General features: G+C 43.7%; 6 protein-coding genes across 6 annotated transcripts in view; 3 read left to right on the plus strand and 3 right to left on the minus strand.

The window, feature by feature from the left end:
* Positions 1-1,156: 1,156 nt before the first annotated feature.
* On the plus strand, positions 1,157-3,429 carry LOC125505421 (myrosinase 1-like). The gene is made up of 10 exons (XM_048669192.1): positions 1,157-1,258; positions 1,339-1,470; positions 1,661-1,874; positions 1,926-2,126; positions 2,189-2,324; positions 2,375-2,469; positions 2,530-2,699; positions 2,753-3,023; positions 3,081-3,187; positions 3,247-3,429. Exons 1-10 carry the CDS (start codon positions 1,221-1,223, stop codon positions 3,374-3,376), a joined length of 1,494 nt encoding a protein of 497 aa, XP_048525149.1. The 5' UTR covers positions 1,157-1,220; the 3' UTR covers positions 3,377-3,429.
* A 65-nt stretch (positions 3,430-3,494) lies between these two features.
* LOC109534391 (cell wall integrity and stress response component 4) lies at positions 3,495-5,583 on the plus strand. The gene is made up of 3 exons (XM_019900058.2): positions 3,495-3,700; positions 3,759-4,010; positions 4,678-5,583. Exons 1-3 carry the CDS (start codon positions 3,658-3,660, stop codon positions 5,448-5,450), a joined length of 1,068 nt encoding a protein of 355 aa, XP_019755617.2. The 5' UTR covers positions 3,495-3,657; the 3' UTR covers positions 5,451-5,583.
* Positions 5,584-6,587: 1,004 nt separating this feature from the next.
* On the minus strand, positions 6,588-8,476 carry LOC125505428. Its single transcript, XM_048669202.1, has 4 exons — positions 7,819-8,476; positions 7,619-7,765; positions 7,414-7,563; positions 6,588-7,356 (listed from the first exon to the last, which is right to left on the minus strand). The coding sequence occupies exons 1-4, from the start codon at positions 7,862-7,864 to the stop codon at positions 7,121-7,123; spliced, it is 579 nt and encodes a 192-aa protein (XP_048525159.1). The 5' UTR covers positions 7,865-8,476; the 3' UTR covers positions 6,588-7,120.
* A 289-nt stretch (positions 8,477-8,765) lies between these two features.
* On the plus strand, positions 8,766-9,320 carry LOC109534399 (DNA-binding protein SMUBP-2). The gene has a single exon (XM_019900068.2). The coding sequence runs from the start codon at positions 8,842-8,844 to the stop codon at positions 9,244-9,246; it is 405 nt and encodes a 134-aa protein (XP_019755627.1). The 5' UTR covers positions 8,766-8,841; the 3' UTR covers positions 9,247-9,320.
* The window catches only part of LOC109534397 (nedd8-activating enzyme E1 regulatory subunit), a 70,709-nt gene continuing 68,092 nt past the window's right edge, over positions 9,312-11,928 (minus strand). The window contains exons 4-8 of the mRNA XM_019900066.2: positions 10,469-10,758; positions 10,247-10,416; positions 9,920-10,192; positions 9,641-9,869; positions 9,312-9,592 (exon numbers count right to left, since the gene is read on the minus strand). Coding sequence (XP_019755625.2) covers positions 9,363-9,592; positions 9,641-9,869; positions 9,920-10,192; positions 10,247-10,416; positions 10,469-10,758 — 1,192 coding nt within the window. The 3' untranslated portion in view covers positions 9,312-9,362. The remainder of the gene's footprint in view (positions 9,593-9,640; positions 9,870-9,919; positions 10,193-10,246; positions 10,417-10,468; positions 10,759-11,928) is intronic.
* Positions 10,886-11,922, minus strand: LOC125505427 (enoyl-CoA delta isomerase 1, mitochondrial-like). Its single transcript, XM_048669201.1, has one exon. It carries the CDS (start codon positions 11,805-11,807, stop codon positions 10,965-10,967), a length of 843 nt encoding a protein of 280 aa, XP_048525158.1. The 5' UTR covers positions 11,808-11,922; the 3' UTR covers positions 10,886-10,964.

Genomic DNA, 11,928 nt, shown 5'->3' on the forward strand with positions numbered 1-11,928 from the left:
CATTCTAAGTGCCACACTTCAGCTGAGGCCCCATTCTGCATTTTTAACCATTAATCCTCAAAAGGCCCACACTACACATTGCACACAATGAAGATCTACTCCAAATTGAACACTTTAATCATGTAGTTAACAGGCAGAATAATCTATCGCACTAAATCACTGGATATTCCGGTAAGACACAAACGACCGACGTTCTGTTTCCTTCGTAGCTCGTAACAAACTGAAGATTTATTCGCCTTTTTGATACAATAATTAGGTTTTTATCTCATTCCGAACGCATCGAGCTACAGAGCGAACATAATGATATAATCATTTGCTAGAGAGCCCTTTGGATGAATCATCGCTCTTACTTTGCACTTCGATTTCAGTTTGTTTATTGTTGACACTTTTTTAGAAAGTGCCTGTTCGCACGGCAATATTTTCCAGAACAAGTTTCCTGTTCCAACTTGATTGCATGATTGCCGTAATCAAAGCGGTTTTCTCTGCGGCCAAAGATGAGACGCACTAAAAAATTTTATGCTGCTTTAAATGCTCTCGAATCAGTCTTTTGCTCGATTTTTATTAAACTTTGCACTTTTGCAACCTGATTTCTCATGTAAAGGCTGTCTAAATTTCAAATCCACATTCAATCCAGGTCATAATTTGTGAACGATTTTCTCTGCTCGGACATGAAGAGCGATGAAATACTAAACTTGATTTCAACACCAGCTCTTGCATGAATCTTTTGCTAGTTTTTAGGAGATTTCAGTCTTCTGCTGCTTCATGTGCTATTAAAGGCTCTCTAAATTTCAAATCCACATTCAATACTGGTCATGATTAGTGACGCTTTCCTCTGCTCGCGTCATTAACAGCGACGGAACACTTGTTGATTTTTACACGACCCTCAAAAGACTCATCTGCTGGAGCCTTTTGCCAGACATTTTTGAACCGTTCAACCTTAACAGCTTGATATTAAAATAAAGTAGATTTTATTTGCTTATTACAAGCTTTTACAGATGCAAAAGAACAATCTTTTGGGTCTTGTTATTAAGACAGTAGCGACTAATCCCTGTTGTTCAATTGTTGATTACGTGATTACAAAATAACACTCTTCACTCTTATCTCTCAAGTGGCCACTCTGGCCACCTGATAAGAAGTGATGATTCTAAATAAAAAGGAGTAGGTACTTCCTTTTACTTGACAGTATCCCGAATTAATCGGCTGCATTTGGAAGCTTCAGCATGTGGAAGTTTGTGGCCTTTGTGGCCTTTATTGCAAGGTAAGACTCTTCCATGGTGGTTTCAGCTTAGGCGTAAAATAGCATTTAATTAAAAAAACTGACGAATCTAACCCAATTAGCGTCACCTGCGAGGACGTTGCCCTAAGCAACAGGTATTTTCCGGATAATTTCAAATTCGGCGCAGCCACTGCCTCCTACCAGATCGAGGGCGCTTGGAACGAGGATGGCAAGGGCGAGCAGCTTTGGGACTGGTAAGCACTCCGAAGATTACCCGCGCCATTGGTGCAGATCGTCCAGCCCCAACACAACTCCCGTTATTAAACCGCATGAGTTTCCGTAGAAACGCCTTTGTTTACCCGCTTCTGCATTGTGTTCTAATGGGCGACGACTGTCTGCACCACGCATTGCACTTCGGTTAAACTTTTCGACTACCTCGCACAGGTACACCCATACATACCCAGACAAAATAAGGAACGAGAACAACGGGGACATCGCGTGTGATTCCTACCACAAGTGGCGGGAGGACATTGAACTGCTGAAGGAACTGGGTGTGAACCACTACAGACTGTCGCTGTCTTGGAGCAGGATTTTGCCCAATGGTACCGTCTACAATATCAACCAAAACGGCGTCAACTACTACACAAAGATTCTTGAGGTAAAACACACCCTATTCAGTTAAGGACCACTGCAACTGGCTTCTTATCAGACTCTTCGCGCTAATAACATCGAACCATTGGTTACGCTGTACCATTGGGACCTGCCGGTGGTGTTCCACGAGATGGGCGGCTGGTTGAACCCCAAAATCGCCGATTATTTCGCCGACTTTGCCCGACTCAGTTTCCAGCTGTTTGGCCGGTATGTCAAAACGTGGATTACCATCAACGAGCCACAAACCACCTGCGTTCAAGTACGTACAATTCATCAAAGTCGCCCTGGAGTTGGTAGAGAAAAACTTGTCGTTGTCCCTAGGGGTATGGAACTGGAGGAAAAGCCCCTGGATACGTCCACAGCGGGGACGGGGTCTACCAATGTGCTTACACCAACATTCTGGCCCACGCCAAAGCTTACCATATATACGACGAAGAATTTCGGGCCACCCAAAATGGTAAGTTCGCAAGTTTCATATACGCACATAACTTGGAAAACCGCCCTTAGGAAGAGTGTCCATTGTGCTGGACAGCGCGTGGGCTGAACCGGGCAGCTCCGAACTGGAAGACGAAGAAGCCGCGCGAACAGCAATGGCTTTCAGTGTAAGAGACGATACGGGTTATATTAATTGAAGTAAAACCCAACTGGGGTTGATCCTCTAGATGGGCTTGTATGCTAATCCTATCTACAACGGAAACTGGCCCCAAGTGGTGATCGACCGCGTAGGCAACCGGAGTCTGAACGAGGGCCTCCCTAGATCGCGCCTCCCTCAGTTGACTCCGGAGGAAATTGAGTATATCAAAGGCACTTCGGATTTCTTCTGCCTTAACACGTAAGAAACAACCAGGCAAAAATTGCACTGCCCAAACCCAAACCCTCTCTAAGGTATGGCACGTACTACGCCCAATACCAAAACGAAGTGAACGAGAGCATAGGAGACCCCAACTACTACTCAGACATCGGAATTCACACCTATTCAGATCCCGAATGGGAGGCAGTGATCGACTGGGTATCGCTGGTGCCGTGGGGCTTCAGAAGCCTGCTCAACTTCGTCTGGACTGAGTACGATGGAGTGGAGGAGATCGTGGTGACCGAAAACGGCTGGGCTGATGTAGAGACCATCTTGGAAGACACTCAGCGGATCAACTACGTGAGCGTAAGCGTCGAACTACCCTCATAGAGGCGGGCACAACAATAATGCGCAAATTCACAGCAATACCTCAGCGCCCTCTTGGACGCCTACTACGAGGACGGCGTGAATGTAACCGGATACACGGTGTGGAGTCTGCTGGATAACTTCGAGTGGACGAATGGATACACGTAAAGTCCTCTCAGGATATAAAAGCGGGGTTTCCAGCTCAGATGTGGGGGTTTTTCAGGCAAAAACTGGGCATTGTTCATGTGGACTTTGACGATGAGGAGCGAAGGAGGACGCCGAAGAGCAGCTACAGCTGGTACAAAAGGGTCTTGGCCAACAGGTGCTTGGTCGAAGAATGCGTCCGGGAGTGAGGAACGCAAACCTTATAAAGGATCCAGCTGTTTTCAATAAATACCTTACTCAATTTGGGTTTTCTTCTCCTTGAAAATGAGTCATCAGCGACGTTATTTATAGGGGATGTATAACCCGCGCTGGATATATTATGACAGATTCAATCCGTTGTTTTATTAATTTGCTGCAAATTGCTGATAATTAATTTAGCCATGATGGATGGACGCGATAGGATGAAACAACAATAAAAGCCGCCCCATTATCGCTAGCCATCCATTATCTGGGTGCCAGTTGAGGCAACATGTTCCATTTTCTTGCTCTGGGTGTGTTCTTTGCCGCTTTTGGTAAGGGTTTACGTGTGATGGACAAAACCGCACATTGCTAAGACAAGTTTTCCTTTAGTGGCTCTTGATGCTCAACAGTGCTACCGGTGCTTTGGCAGGCATTGGTGTAACGATGTTGCCCATCCAGATTTTGAGTCCAATGTCACTATAATGAATTGTCCGGCAACAGCTGCAAAGTTTTCCTATGAGGGTGACAGTCCCACGATTGCAAAATTCATCCACAGTCTGGAACGGTTATCGACCAGCTCTGGAGGAGAGGAAGGATTGAGCGAGACGACTTGGGGTTGCGTCACCGCAACAATACATGAAGGTGATAGTAACTTTTTTAACGAGAAAGAGTGGGAATGAAATGACTGATTGAACGTGCGCAATTATTGGCTTCATTAGTCACAGCTCCCAAACCTTCTAACCTCTAAAGCCATAGAAGCAGAAACGTGAACACTCAAGGCTCAAGGGTAAAGCACTTTAGATCTCAGAAACCGGTGGAAACAGCCAGTCAATCGTTAGGAGCTTTCCGATAAGGCGCTTCAAAGCCTATTTTTTCCTCCTCTGAGCTATAATGCAAATTTCCTAACTTCCACCGAGATAGATCAAGATTCGGATAAATTTCTGCTCATTTTGATCTAAATTCGTACACGGTTGACAATTATAACATTTTTTAATACAGTGTCTTGAGCCACCTTGCCCTATGAAAGATCCCTAACCTCTAAAGCGATAGAAGCACAATTTACTTGGATTTTTGAGCGCATTTTCCAATAACTAAGAAAAGTGCATACTTAGCAGTAATGATCTATCAACGGTTAGGAGGTTCCCAAAAGCGATCAATTCAACACTGATATGGCAATAAATTAACAATAAAACTGTACTTACCTGACTTAAAAATTGATTGGTTCCATTCGGGAGGCCTAACGCCCAATCAATCAAGTGCGAAATGGCAGCCAGATGTTCCACTGATCTCCTCCAAATTCCACTTTCAGCTCACGAAGTCCACACGATCCGCACCTGTCTCAATAACGCCGAAACTATATGTCCAGTAGTCCAGACCGTTGTCCTCAATCCCGACCTGAACGACGTGCCAGATGAAGTGGAACTGGATTGTGGAGGATGCATTGGCATGCTATGCAATGACCATAGTTTTGCCGCTCCGGATGCACCATCTACGTCTAGTACTGCGAGTCCTGAGACTACGAGTTCTTCTACTGCTACTCCTGATAGCACAACATCTTCCACAACCACTCCAACTCCGGAAACTTCCACTTCTACTACCACTACTGGCGGTCCTGATGGGACTACATCTTCTCCAACGGTTCCAAGCTCAAGCTCCACTACCCCTACCACTCCGGAAAGTACGACAACTTCAGCAACCACTCCAAGTCCCGAAACTTCCACTTCTACTACCACTACTGGCGGTTCTGATGGTACTACATCTTCTCCAACGGTTTCAAGCTCAAGCTCCACTACTCCTACCACTCCGGAAGCCACTTCAAATCCCGAGGCAACTAGTTCAACTTCAACAACTGCCTCCCCAGACAGTTCTACAACTACTACAACCGAATCCACTACAACCGAAGTTAGCACCTCCACTACCACCACAACACCAGGAACTTCTAGTACAACTTCCGAAGTTCCGGACACAACCGAAAATGCCCCTGAAACCACTACAACTGGCTCGGTGCAGGCCCCCAAAGGCTCTTATGGGTTGTTAATGCTGACACTTTGCATAGAATGGATTAGATACGTTAGGGCTTAGTTGTGAATACACTTACATGTTATGGCAATTCGTTGGTCATCTCACAAGTAGATTAAGGCGTGAAAACCGCAAGTTTACCTCAAATCTAACGCTTTTGGTTGACATAACGCAAGAATAAATCACATCCTGACAGTACTGGATTTTTAATCTGTCACTTTCAAAAATTTGCAAGTTTTGTCAAGTGAGTGATAAAGAAGAGTGGTTTTGTGATAAAACGTGAGTTTATATTTTCCATCAGTGAAGGAGAAGAGGCGCAAAGGCCGAAATTACTGTTTTGCGCTTGGTATCTCACAGACTGTAGCAGGTATCTTGAGTTAGAGAAAAAACATAACCTTTTTTTGATACAACTGCATTCTAACGCATAATCAAAAATATTAGCTAAAGAATAAAATGCATTCTATTCTATGGCCACTATGGAGCGTGACTTGTTTTGCCCATTTTTTAAATTCATGCGCCACCGACATTTATTGCCCCAATAAACTGCCGGATTACAGCAGGTTTCAACAATAGATGGATGGCTTCGAGTGTTTTAATTTATAGTGCGGATCAAAAGATGAGTATTCTCTCTAATCCAAGTGAAAATCTTTTGGAGATCAGACAGCCTGAGGTGTCAAAGAGTAATATATGAGGGTGGCGACAAAGCAAGCAAAGCGTATTTTTAGATAACGCGCTAAAGATCAATAAAATTAAAATAATTTGGAGGAAATGAGGAAAACTCTCAAACGCATTTTTTGCGTAAAGTAATCGAGTTACAAGCTGTTTAAGCACTGTCATTGAGACAGGTTAGTTTGTTGTTCGGTGATGCGTGCACGTCATTCGCTCTGTGAACTTTGCGAAAAATCTTGGAAATTTTTAGAGTTTGTGCGAAAAACTGTGGATTATCTGAAAGTGGAACCTTCTCTTAACAGTTTTGCGGTATTTTCCAGGTCGGTAGTGCGATTTTAACGTGACAATGTGATTTTTTAATGTGGCAAGTTACTGACGTTTGCTGTCAGGTCCAGCGACTTTTCCACTTTTTTGGCAATTTTGAAGTACTATTGACCTGCTTAATGGTAAGTGTTTGCTTACCGTAATTCACCCGCACTTTCCAGATCCTTCCGTGATTGGTAGGTCTTAATAAGTAGACAAACAGGAAAACCCCCATTAGTGTTAATTTAATGTGTAAAATTAGTGTAAAAAAGAGAGAATGTGGAAGTAGGTACCTAAATAAGTTAATAATACTGCACAAGTAATACTGGCCAATTGCATAATGAATCGTGAACAAACGAATGATCTAAAGACTAAAAACATTAATAATGATTAAGTGGCCTGTCCAAGCCTTTTTCACTGTGGACAGCTTCGAACAGTTACCATAAGCGAGCGCCATAGACTGGCAATGACTAGATTATTTATATTAATTAAGGCAAATTAACAAAAGCCGCAATTCCTACTTAGAGACTAATGGCTGGAATTGTTATAAATGGTGTTTACGATTGCTGGCAACGCACACTAAAAGCTACACACTTACACACACTTCCATCCGCGCTTAAGCACATGTAAAATCACATTCAGAATACCATGTTGTACAGGCCAGTACGGTTAATTTCGTATCAAAACAGCCAGGTTTGGTTCTTCAGAGAGCATGCCGCAGGTTAAAAAGCCAACCACACGAAAACAATTAGTTGCTAACTCTATAGCAGGAAAAGGCGAAAATGCGTCACAGCTATGATTAAGAATGCCCCGCGAAATTGATCAATTGAGCGACTGGAAGGTGGGTGTTGGGTTCCAGAGTTCCCTATCTGGGTACTTGGTTTGGTTTCCTCATTTTCCTCTATTGAAAAGTCCCCTTTGGGTGTATTTGGCTTGATAGGATTTTCAATCTCATTCTCACTCTCACTCTTCCTCCCGCTGCCCTCAATGTTTTTGGCTGGAAGTTAAAAAAAGACACTTAAATCGAGTATTCATTTTTTAAACTTACCCTCACCTTGCTCCTCATCATCTTCCTCATCGTCCGGCGGGCTCATTGAATTGCACAAATCTTTAGTGCAATAACAGAACTCAATAGAGTTGGCGGTTTTGCAATCGTTTAATTCAATTGCTTCGCAGCTTCGACTTAGAATCCGATTCTCGCTCACTGTAAATCAATAGCGATTTGTAAAGGCGTGAAAATGCGGAAGTATGTTAACTACCTTCCCTAGTCAATCGACAGCTTTTCCCATCAGCTCCGCAATCTTTCACATAGCCGGGATGTTCATTACTTTGAAACTCTACACAGGATGTTGATCCATCTTCCTGTCCCCCACAGGTGTAGCACTGAAGGGCTGTGGTTGTACCAACTGAAACCCAAAGATTCCATAAACGAATTCCCTTAATCCTGCCGTTTACCGACCGAAAAACAATGCGGAAATCACTGGAATTATTGCCCTAGGCCGCATCGTTATAGCGAACGTGATGAGTTAGCTACTAGCATTTACTAGAACAGTTAAACAGCCACTGTTTAAACAAGGTTTAATTGACTAAACGAGCAAGATCCGAAATTAGCAGGAAAACAAATAAATGCAAATCTGCTGAGGAATCTGAGGATGTTTTGATATGCGGCAGGCAGCATATCGGCGGCAGAGCGTGTAGGAAACAAATAAAAACAAGAGTCTAGGCAATATGGGGGGGCCTAGACGAGTAGGCAAGGCCTAGATTATCGACTCAATGTCACCAGGAATTTTCATTGTTGTTTATTTAAATGTAAATTGCACATTTACTTTTTTTACGGTAAATGAATTTTAATGTACCTAATTCAGTCTTTATTGATCTCTAATAAAGAACAAGCGGAAATGTTTATTACCGTAGTGTGTCATTTTATAAATGCGTCATTTTTATTGTGCCCTCTGAGGTTGTCTCAGAGCCTCAGAATGGAAGGGTTCTGGCTGGTTCTATTTTTCTTATTTGAATCTTTTAATTTGAACAAGGTATTTTTTATGGAAACTAAATTTTTATTGAAACCAAACATTTCTCCACTGAAACCAAGATTTTTTATCAATCAGGTTCTACCTATGAATTAAACTGACAATTAATTAAATTAAAATTAAAACTGACATGACGATGCAAGCGTGTAACGTTACACGTGTACGTGCAAAAGGCACATTCAAAAGCCTACCTTTAAGGGAAAATACCTATAGATTTCAAAATCACGGAATAAATCCTCACGGAAACCATCTGAGAAATGTGGTAGAAAAGTGGTATTTTCGTTGTGTTTTTAGCAAGTTACAGCTTACGCGAACTGATATGTCCGAAACCGGTTCTAGGGGTGCCTGCTAGTGACCCTCACAATAAGCGAGAACACTATACTGCCACTGTTGCTGTTTCTGTTGTTGTCATTCAAGATCTTAACCTAGCTTCTTCAGTTACCTGCCAAAAAATGTCTTGCACTACTAAAACGACCGAAAACACTCACGTTAAGAACAAGCAAAAAGACTTGCAAGAAGCCACCTCGTCCAAAGACGAGCAGCAAGTGCTAGAAAAGGTGAAAACCCTTGACAATGTGTGCACGTTCACCAAGTGCAAGAACAAAACAAATCTCATTGCCATTGACTGCAAGTTCTGCAAAGGGCGATTCTGTACTAGCCATGGATTGCCGGAGATCCATGGGTGTGGGGAAGCGGTGAGGCGCGAAGAACGAAGAGAATACATGCATCCCGACCCGAAGTTATCGCATGACAAGCACGAACAGGCCCAAACAAAGCTCAACATGAAACTGCGCCAAATGCAGCTGGAGCGGAAGTCCAAACAGGGCTTCCAGGACAAAGGAAAAAAAAAGAAATAAATGGTAATATTAGCTTAAGTTTTATCTACTACCATCATTTATAAATAATAGTAATAATTCCCAAATGAGAATAATTAACGCAGTTTATTTGTAACATATTTCCATTCGATCCCACACTACAAGCAAAACGACGCCGAAGTGCAATTAATGCCGTCGTAAATGAAAATATTGTTCAGTGGCTTATACTGGTTGGTAATCACCTTGATGACTTCTTGGGCTGCACAGCCCCCTAAAATCGAGGACACTGAATGCAACTCCGCGGTCCCATATCGGCACACCTCATAAACGCGCTCCTCCCTCAGGGCATGCGAGTAGCCCCATTCGCTGAGCAGCTTTCCAATCACCCCTGCAAACATACCATGAAGTTCCAATTAAACCATCCTTCCAACTTTACCTTTAAGCTTCAAAATATCTGGTTCCACTTGATCCTCGAACTGGCCAGGGTAGGCGTTGAATTCGCCAATAAACCTCTCTAGGCCCCTAAGAACCACATAATAGAATATGAGGCTATCAGGGTCTTCTAGATAGGCCGTTAAATCTAGATTGGTTTTCTGGTATTCGTCGGCAATGCATGTCCCCCTAATCAGGTGCAGTTCGCTTGAGTGCTTGCAAAAGTATTTCACCTAGAATGTCATTCATATGGAGCTGCTCAGTGTATGTTTAAGTCAAATACTTCGCTTTCCGTGATGGTTTCTTGGGACAAGCCGAGGTTTCTGGCTATTTGGGACGCGCGTCTGTAAATGACTTCGACTTGTTGCTGAGCGCGCTTTTGATAGATGTTTTGCAGGGTAACGTAACTGTTCGTGTCCGCTGCCATGTCTGGCAGTGTGCCCCGAACGGGCAGAGCCCCTTCAGCTTCGACCATTTCCCGCAAGGCTGCGCACATTATCCAGAAGGACGAACTGGATTGGGTCAAATTGGTGCAACAATCATCGTCTAATATCACCTAAATTCACCCATTGCTTTAGGCGGCTTCAAGCTTGAAATTTACGATAATTACTTGCACATGGTCCGGCACTGCTCTGGTGGTAACGCAAGAATTCGCATAATGTATGGCCTGCTCGAAGTTCTCATCTAAAACAAACCGTTGCTTGCCCTCCTCGGAGTTGCCACTGTCTCTGATCATCTGCTTTAGAGCCTCCTTTTCCACCCTCTTCTCAGGCAGTTTTCCTAAAAGAGTGATTCAGTTTGAACTACGGAGTTCTTGATTTGATTCACTCACCTTCATGGCTCTCCTTGTACTTGTTCAGGTAATAGCGCAGGATGACTGGAGGAGGCACATGGTTCTTCTCCTTCTGATCCAGCTGTTCGATGTTGACTCCATCCAGGTATTCTTGTAGGGCCGGCCACGGTATGTCCAATCGCAAATCAGGGCTTTCACTGTCGGGGTGCGCCTCTATAATTGTATGTTCCTTTATTTGGAGCCTCACATAGCCCAAAAAGCCGATGCTTCTGCAGACAAGCAAGGGCACGTTGCATTCCCATAAGTGCTTGGATAGAGTAACTAACACCCTGAAAAACACACAGAAACACTTACAATCCAAGCTGAGTTTAATATCTAAATTCCTATTATCAATAGTCTTTAAATGGCCTTTTTTCTGCTCGGATAACCTGTGAGAGTGTGAGTGAACAAAATAGATTTGGTTTTGCAATAAATTTTATTGAAAACATACAGTATGTAAATAAATTTATCAAATATATCGGTATAAAAGTAGATTCTAAGCAGCCTGCTTCTTCTTCAGGGCCTCAATATATAGCCCCAGGCCCTTCTGCACTTGGTCCTGCTGTATTGTGGCTAAGAACAGTTGTAAATCCGCCTCGCGCCCTTTCACCATACTCCTTATTGTTCCCCCTCGCACCGTTTGCTTGGATAGACTTCTGGCGAACGGCGATATTCGTGCAAAACTCCCAATAAAGCCCTGGGCCTTCTCCAAGCCTTCCTCCTTCGTCTGGACTACTTCATCGATCAGGCCCACTTTCAGAGCCTCATCAGTGGTGAAAAGCTTGCCGGTCGTTAAGGCTAGCTCAGTTTGTCGTTTCCCGATCACGTTTTCCATTGAGGCAGCAAACCATGAAGGGGCTACAATGCCCAGCTGAGTCTCATTGAGTCCGATAACAGCCTTGGGGACCATGATTCTGTATTCACAGCAGAGGGACAGTAAACATCCCCCTGCAGGGGCGGGTCCGTTTATCAAGGCAACGGTGGGAAATTGGGCGCTATAGAGCGAAATCCAAACGTCTTGCAGAGTGGTCCAGAACTCTTTCGCTCTATCCGGGTTGGGCTTGTACATTTCCAGAATGTCCAGTCCAGCGGAAAATGTCTTGAACGCACTGGTGATAATCGCACCGCGACTTTTGTTCTTTTCCAGGCCAGTTAAGGTTTGTTTGATTTCGGTCAGGAGCTCCAAGTTCAGGCTATTTACCGGGGGCCTTTGCAAAGTTACCACCGCCACACCACTTTTATCATTGACTTCCACATTAACTAAACTGGCTGCCGCACTGTAGTTTCTGGCAATTGCTAGGAATTGTCTGGATTTGCTTAAATGTTGTGATAAAGCCATTTCTCTTGGGCGTTAATTCGATTGCAACCAAATCGGAACTAGGCAGGTACAAAGGTTAAAGACTACAGCTCAAAAATAGGCCCCTCTCCTTGGGGACAACCAAACATAACCTCGCACAGTG

Source organism: Dendroctonus ponderosae, unplaced genomic scaffold, assembly GCF_020466585.1.
Source record: "Dendroctonus ponderosae isolate FM_Combo_2020 unplaced genomic scaffold, Dpon_F_20191213v2 Dpon_F_20191213_8, whole genome shotgun sequence".
In the NCBI taxonomy this organism is placed as follows: Eukaryota; Metazoa; Arthropoda; class Insecta; order Coleoptera; family Curculionidae; genus Dendroctonus; species Dendroctonus ponderosae.

What these genes read in the sequence shown, in the direction of transcription:
- LOC125505421 (XM_048669192.1), top strand. Translation starts at nt 1,221, where the DNA reads ATGTGGAAGTTTGTGGCCTTTGTGGCCTTTATTGCAAG. An exon ending in ACTACACAAAGATTCTTGAG is followed by an intron (nt 1,875 to 1,925) that starts GTAAAACACACC and finishes GCTTCTTATCAG; the next exon opens with ACTCTTCGCGCTAATAACAT. An exon ending in CACAAACCACCTGCGTTCAA is followed by an intron (nt 2,127 to 2,188) that starts GTACGTACAATT and finishes CGTTGTCCCTAG; the next exon opens with GGGTATGGAACTGGAGGAAA.
- LOC109534391 (XM_019900058.2), top strand. Translation starts at nt 3,658, where the DNA reads ATGTTCCATTTTCTTGCTCTGGGTGTGTTCTTTGCCGCTTTTG. An exon ending in TGTGTTCTTTGCCGCTTTTG is followed by an intron (nt 3,701 to 3,758) that starts GTAAGGGTTTAC and finishes GTTTTCCTTTAG; the next exon opens with TGGCTCTTGATGCTCAACAG. An exon ending in CACCGCAACAATACATGAAG is followed by an intron (nt 4,011 to 4,677) that starts GTGATAGTAACT and finishes TTCCACTTTCAG; the next exon opens with CTCACGAAGTCCACACGATC.
- LOC125505428 (XM_048669202.1), bottom strand. Translation starts at nt 7,864, where the DNA reads ATGCGGCCTAGGGCAATAATTCCAGTGATTTCCGCATTGTTTTTCG. An exon ending in GATTTCCGCATTGTTTTTCG is followed by an intron (nt 7,766 to 7,818) that starts GTCGGTAAACGG and finishes TTTGGGTTTCAG; the next exon opens with TTGGTACAACCACAGCCCTT. An exon ending in GGAAGATGATGAGGAGCAAG is followed by an intron (nt 7,357 to 7,413) that starts GTGAGGGTAAGT and finishes TTTAACTTCCAG; the next exon opens with CCAAAAACATTGAGGGCAGC.
- LOC109534399 (XM_019900068.2), top strand. Translation starts at nt 8,842, where the DNA reads ATGTCTTGCACTACTAAAACGACCGAAAACACTCACGTTAAGAACAAG.
- LOC125505427 (XM_048669201.1), bottom strand. Translation starts at nt 11,807, where the DNA reads ATGGCTTTATCACAACATTTAAGCAAATCCAGACAATTCCTAGCAATT.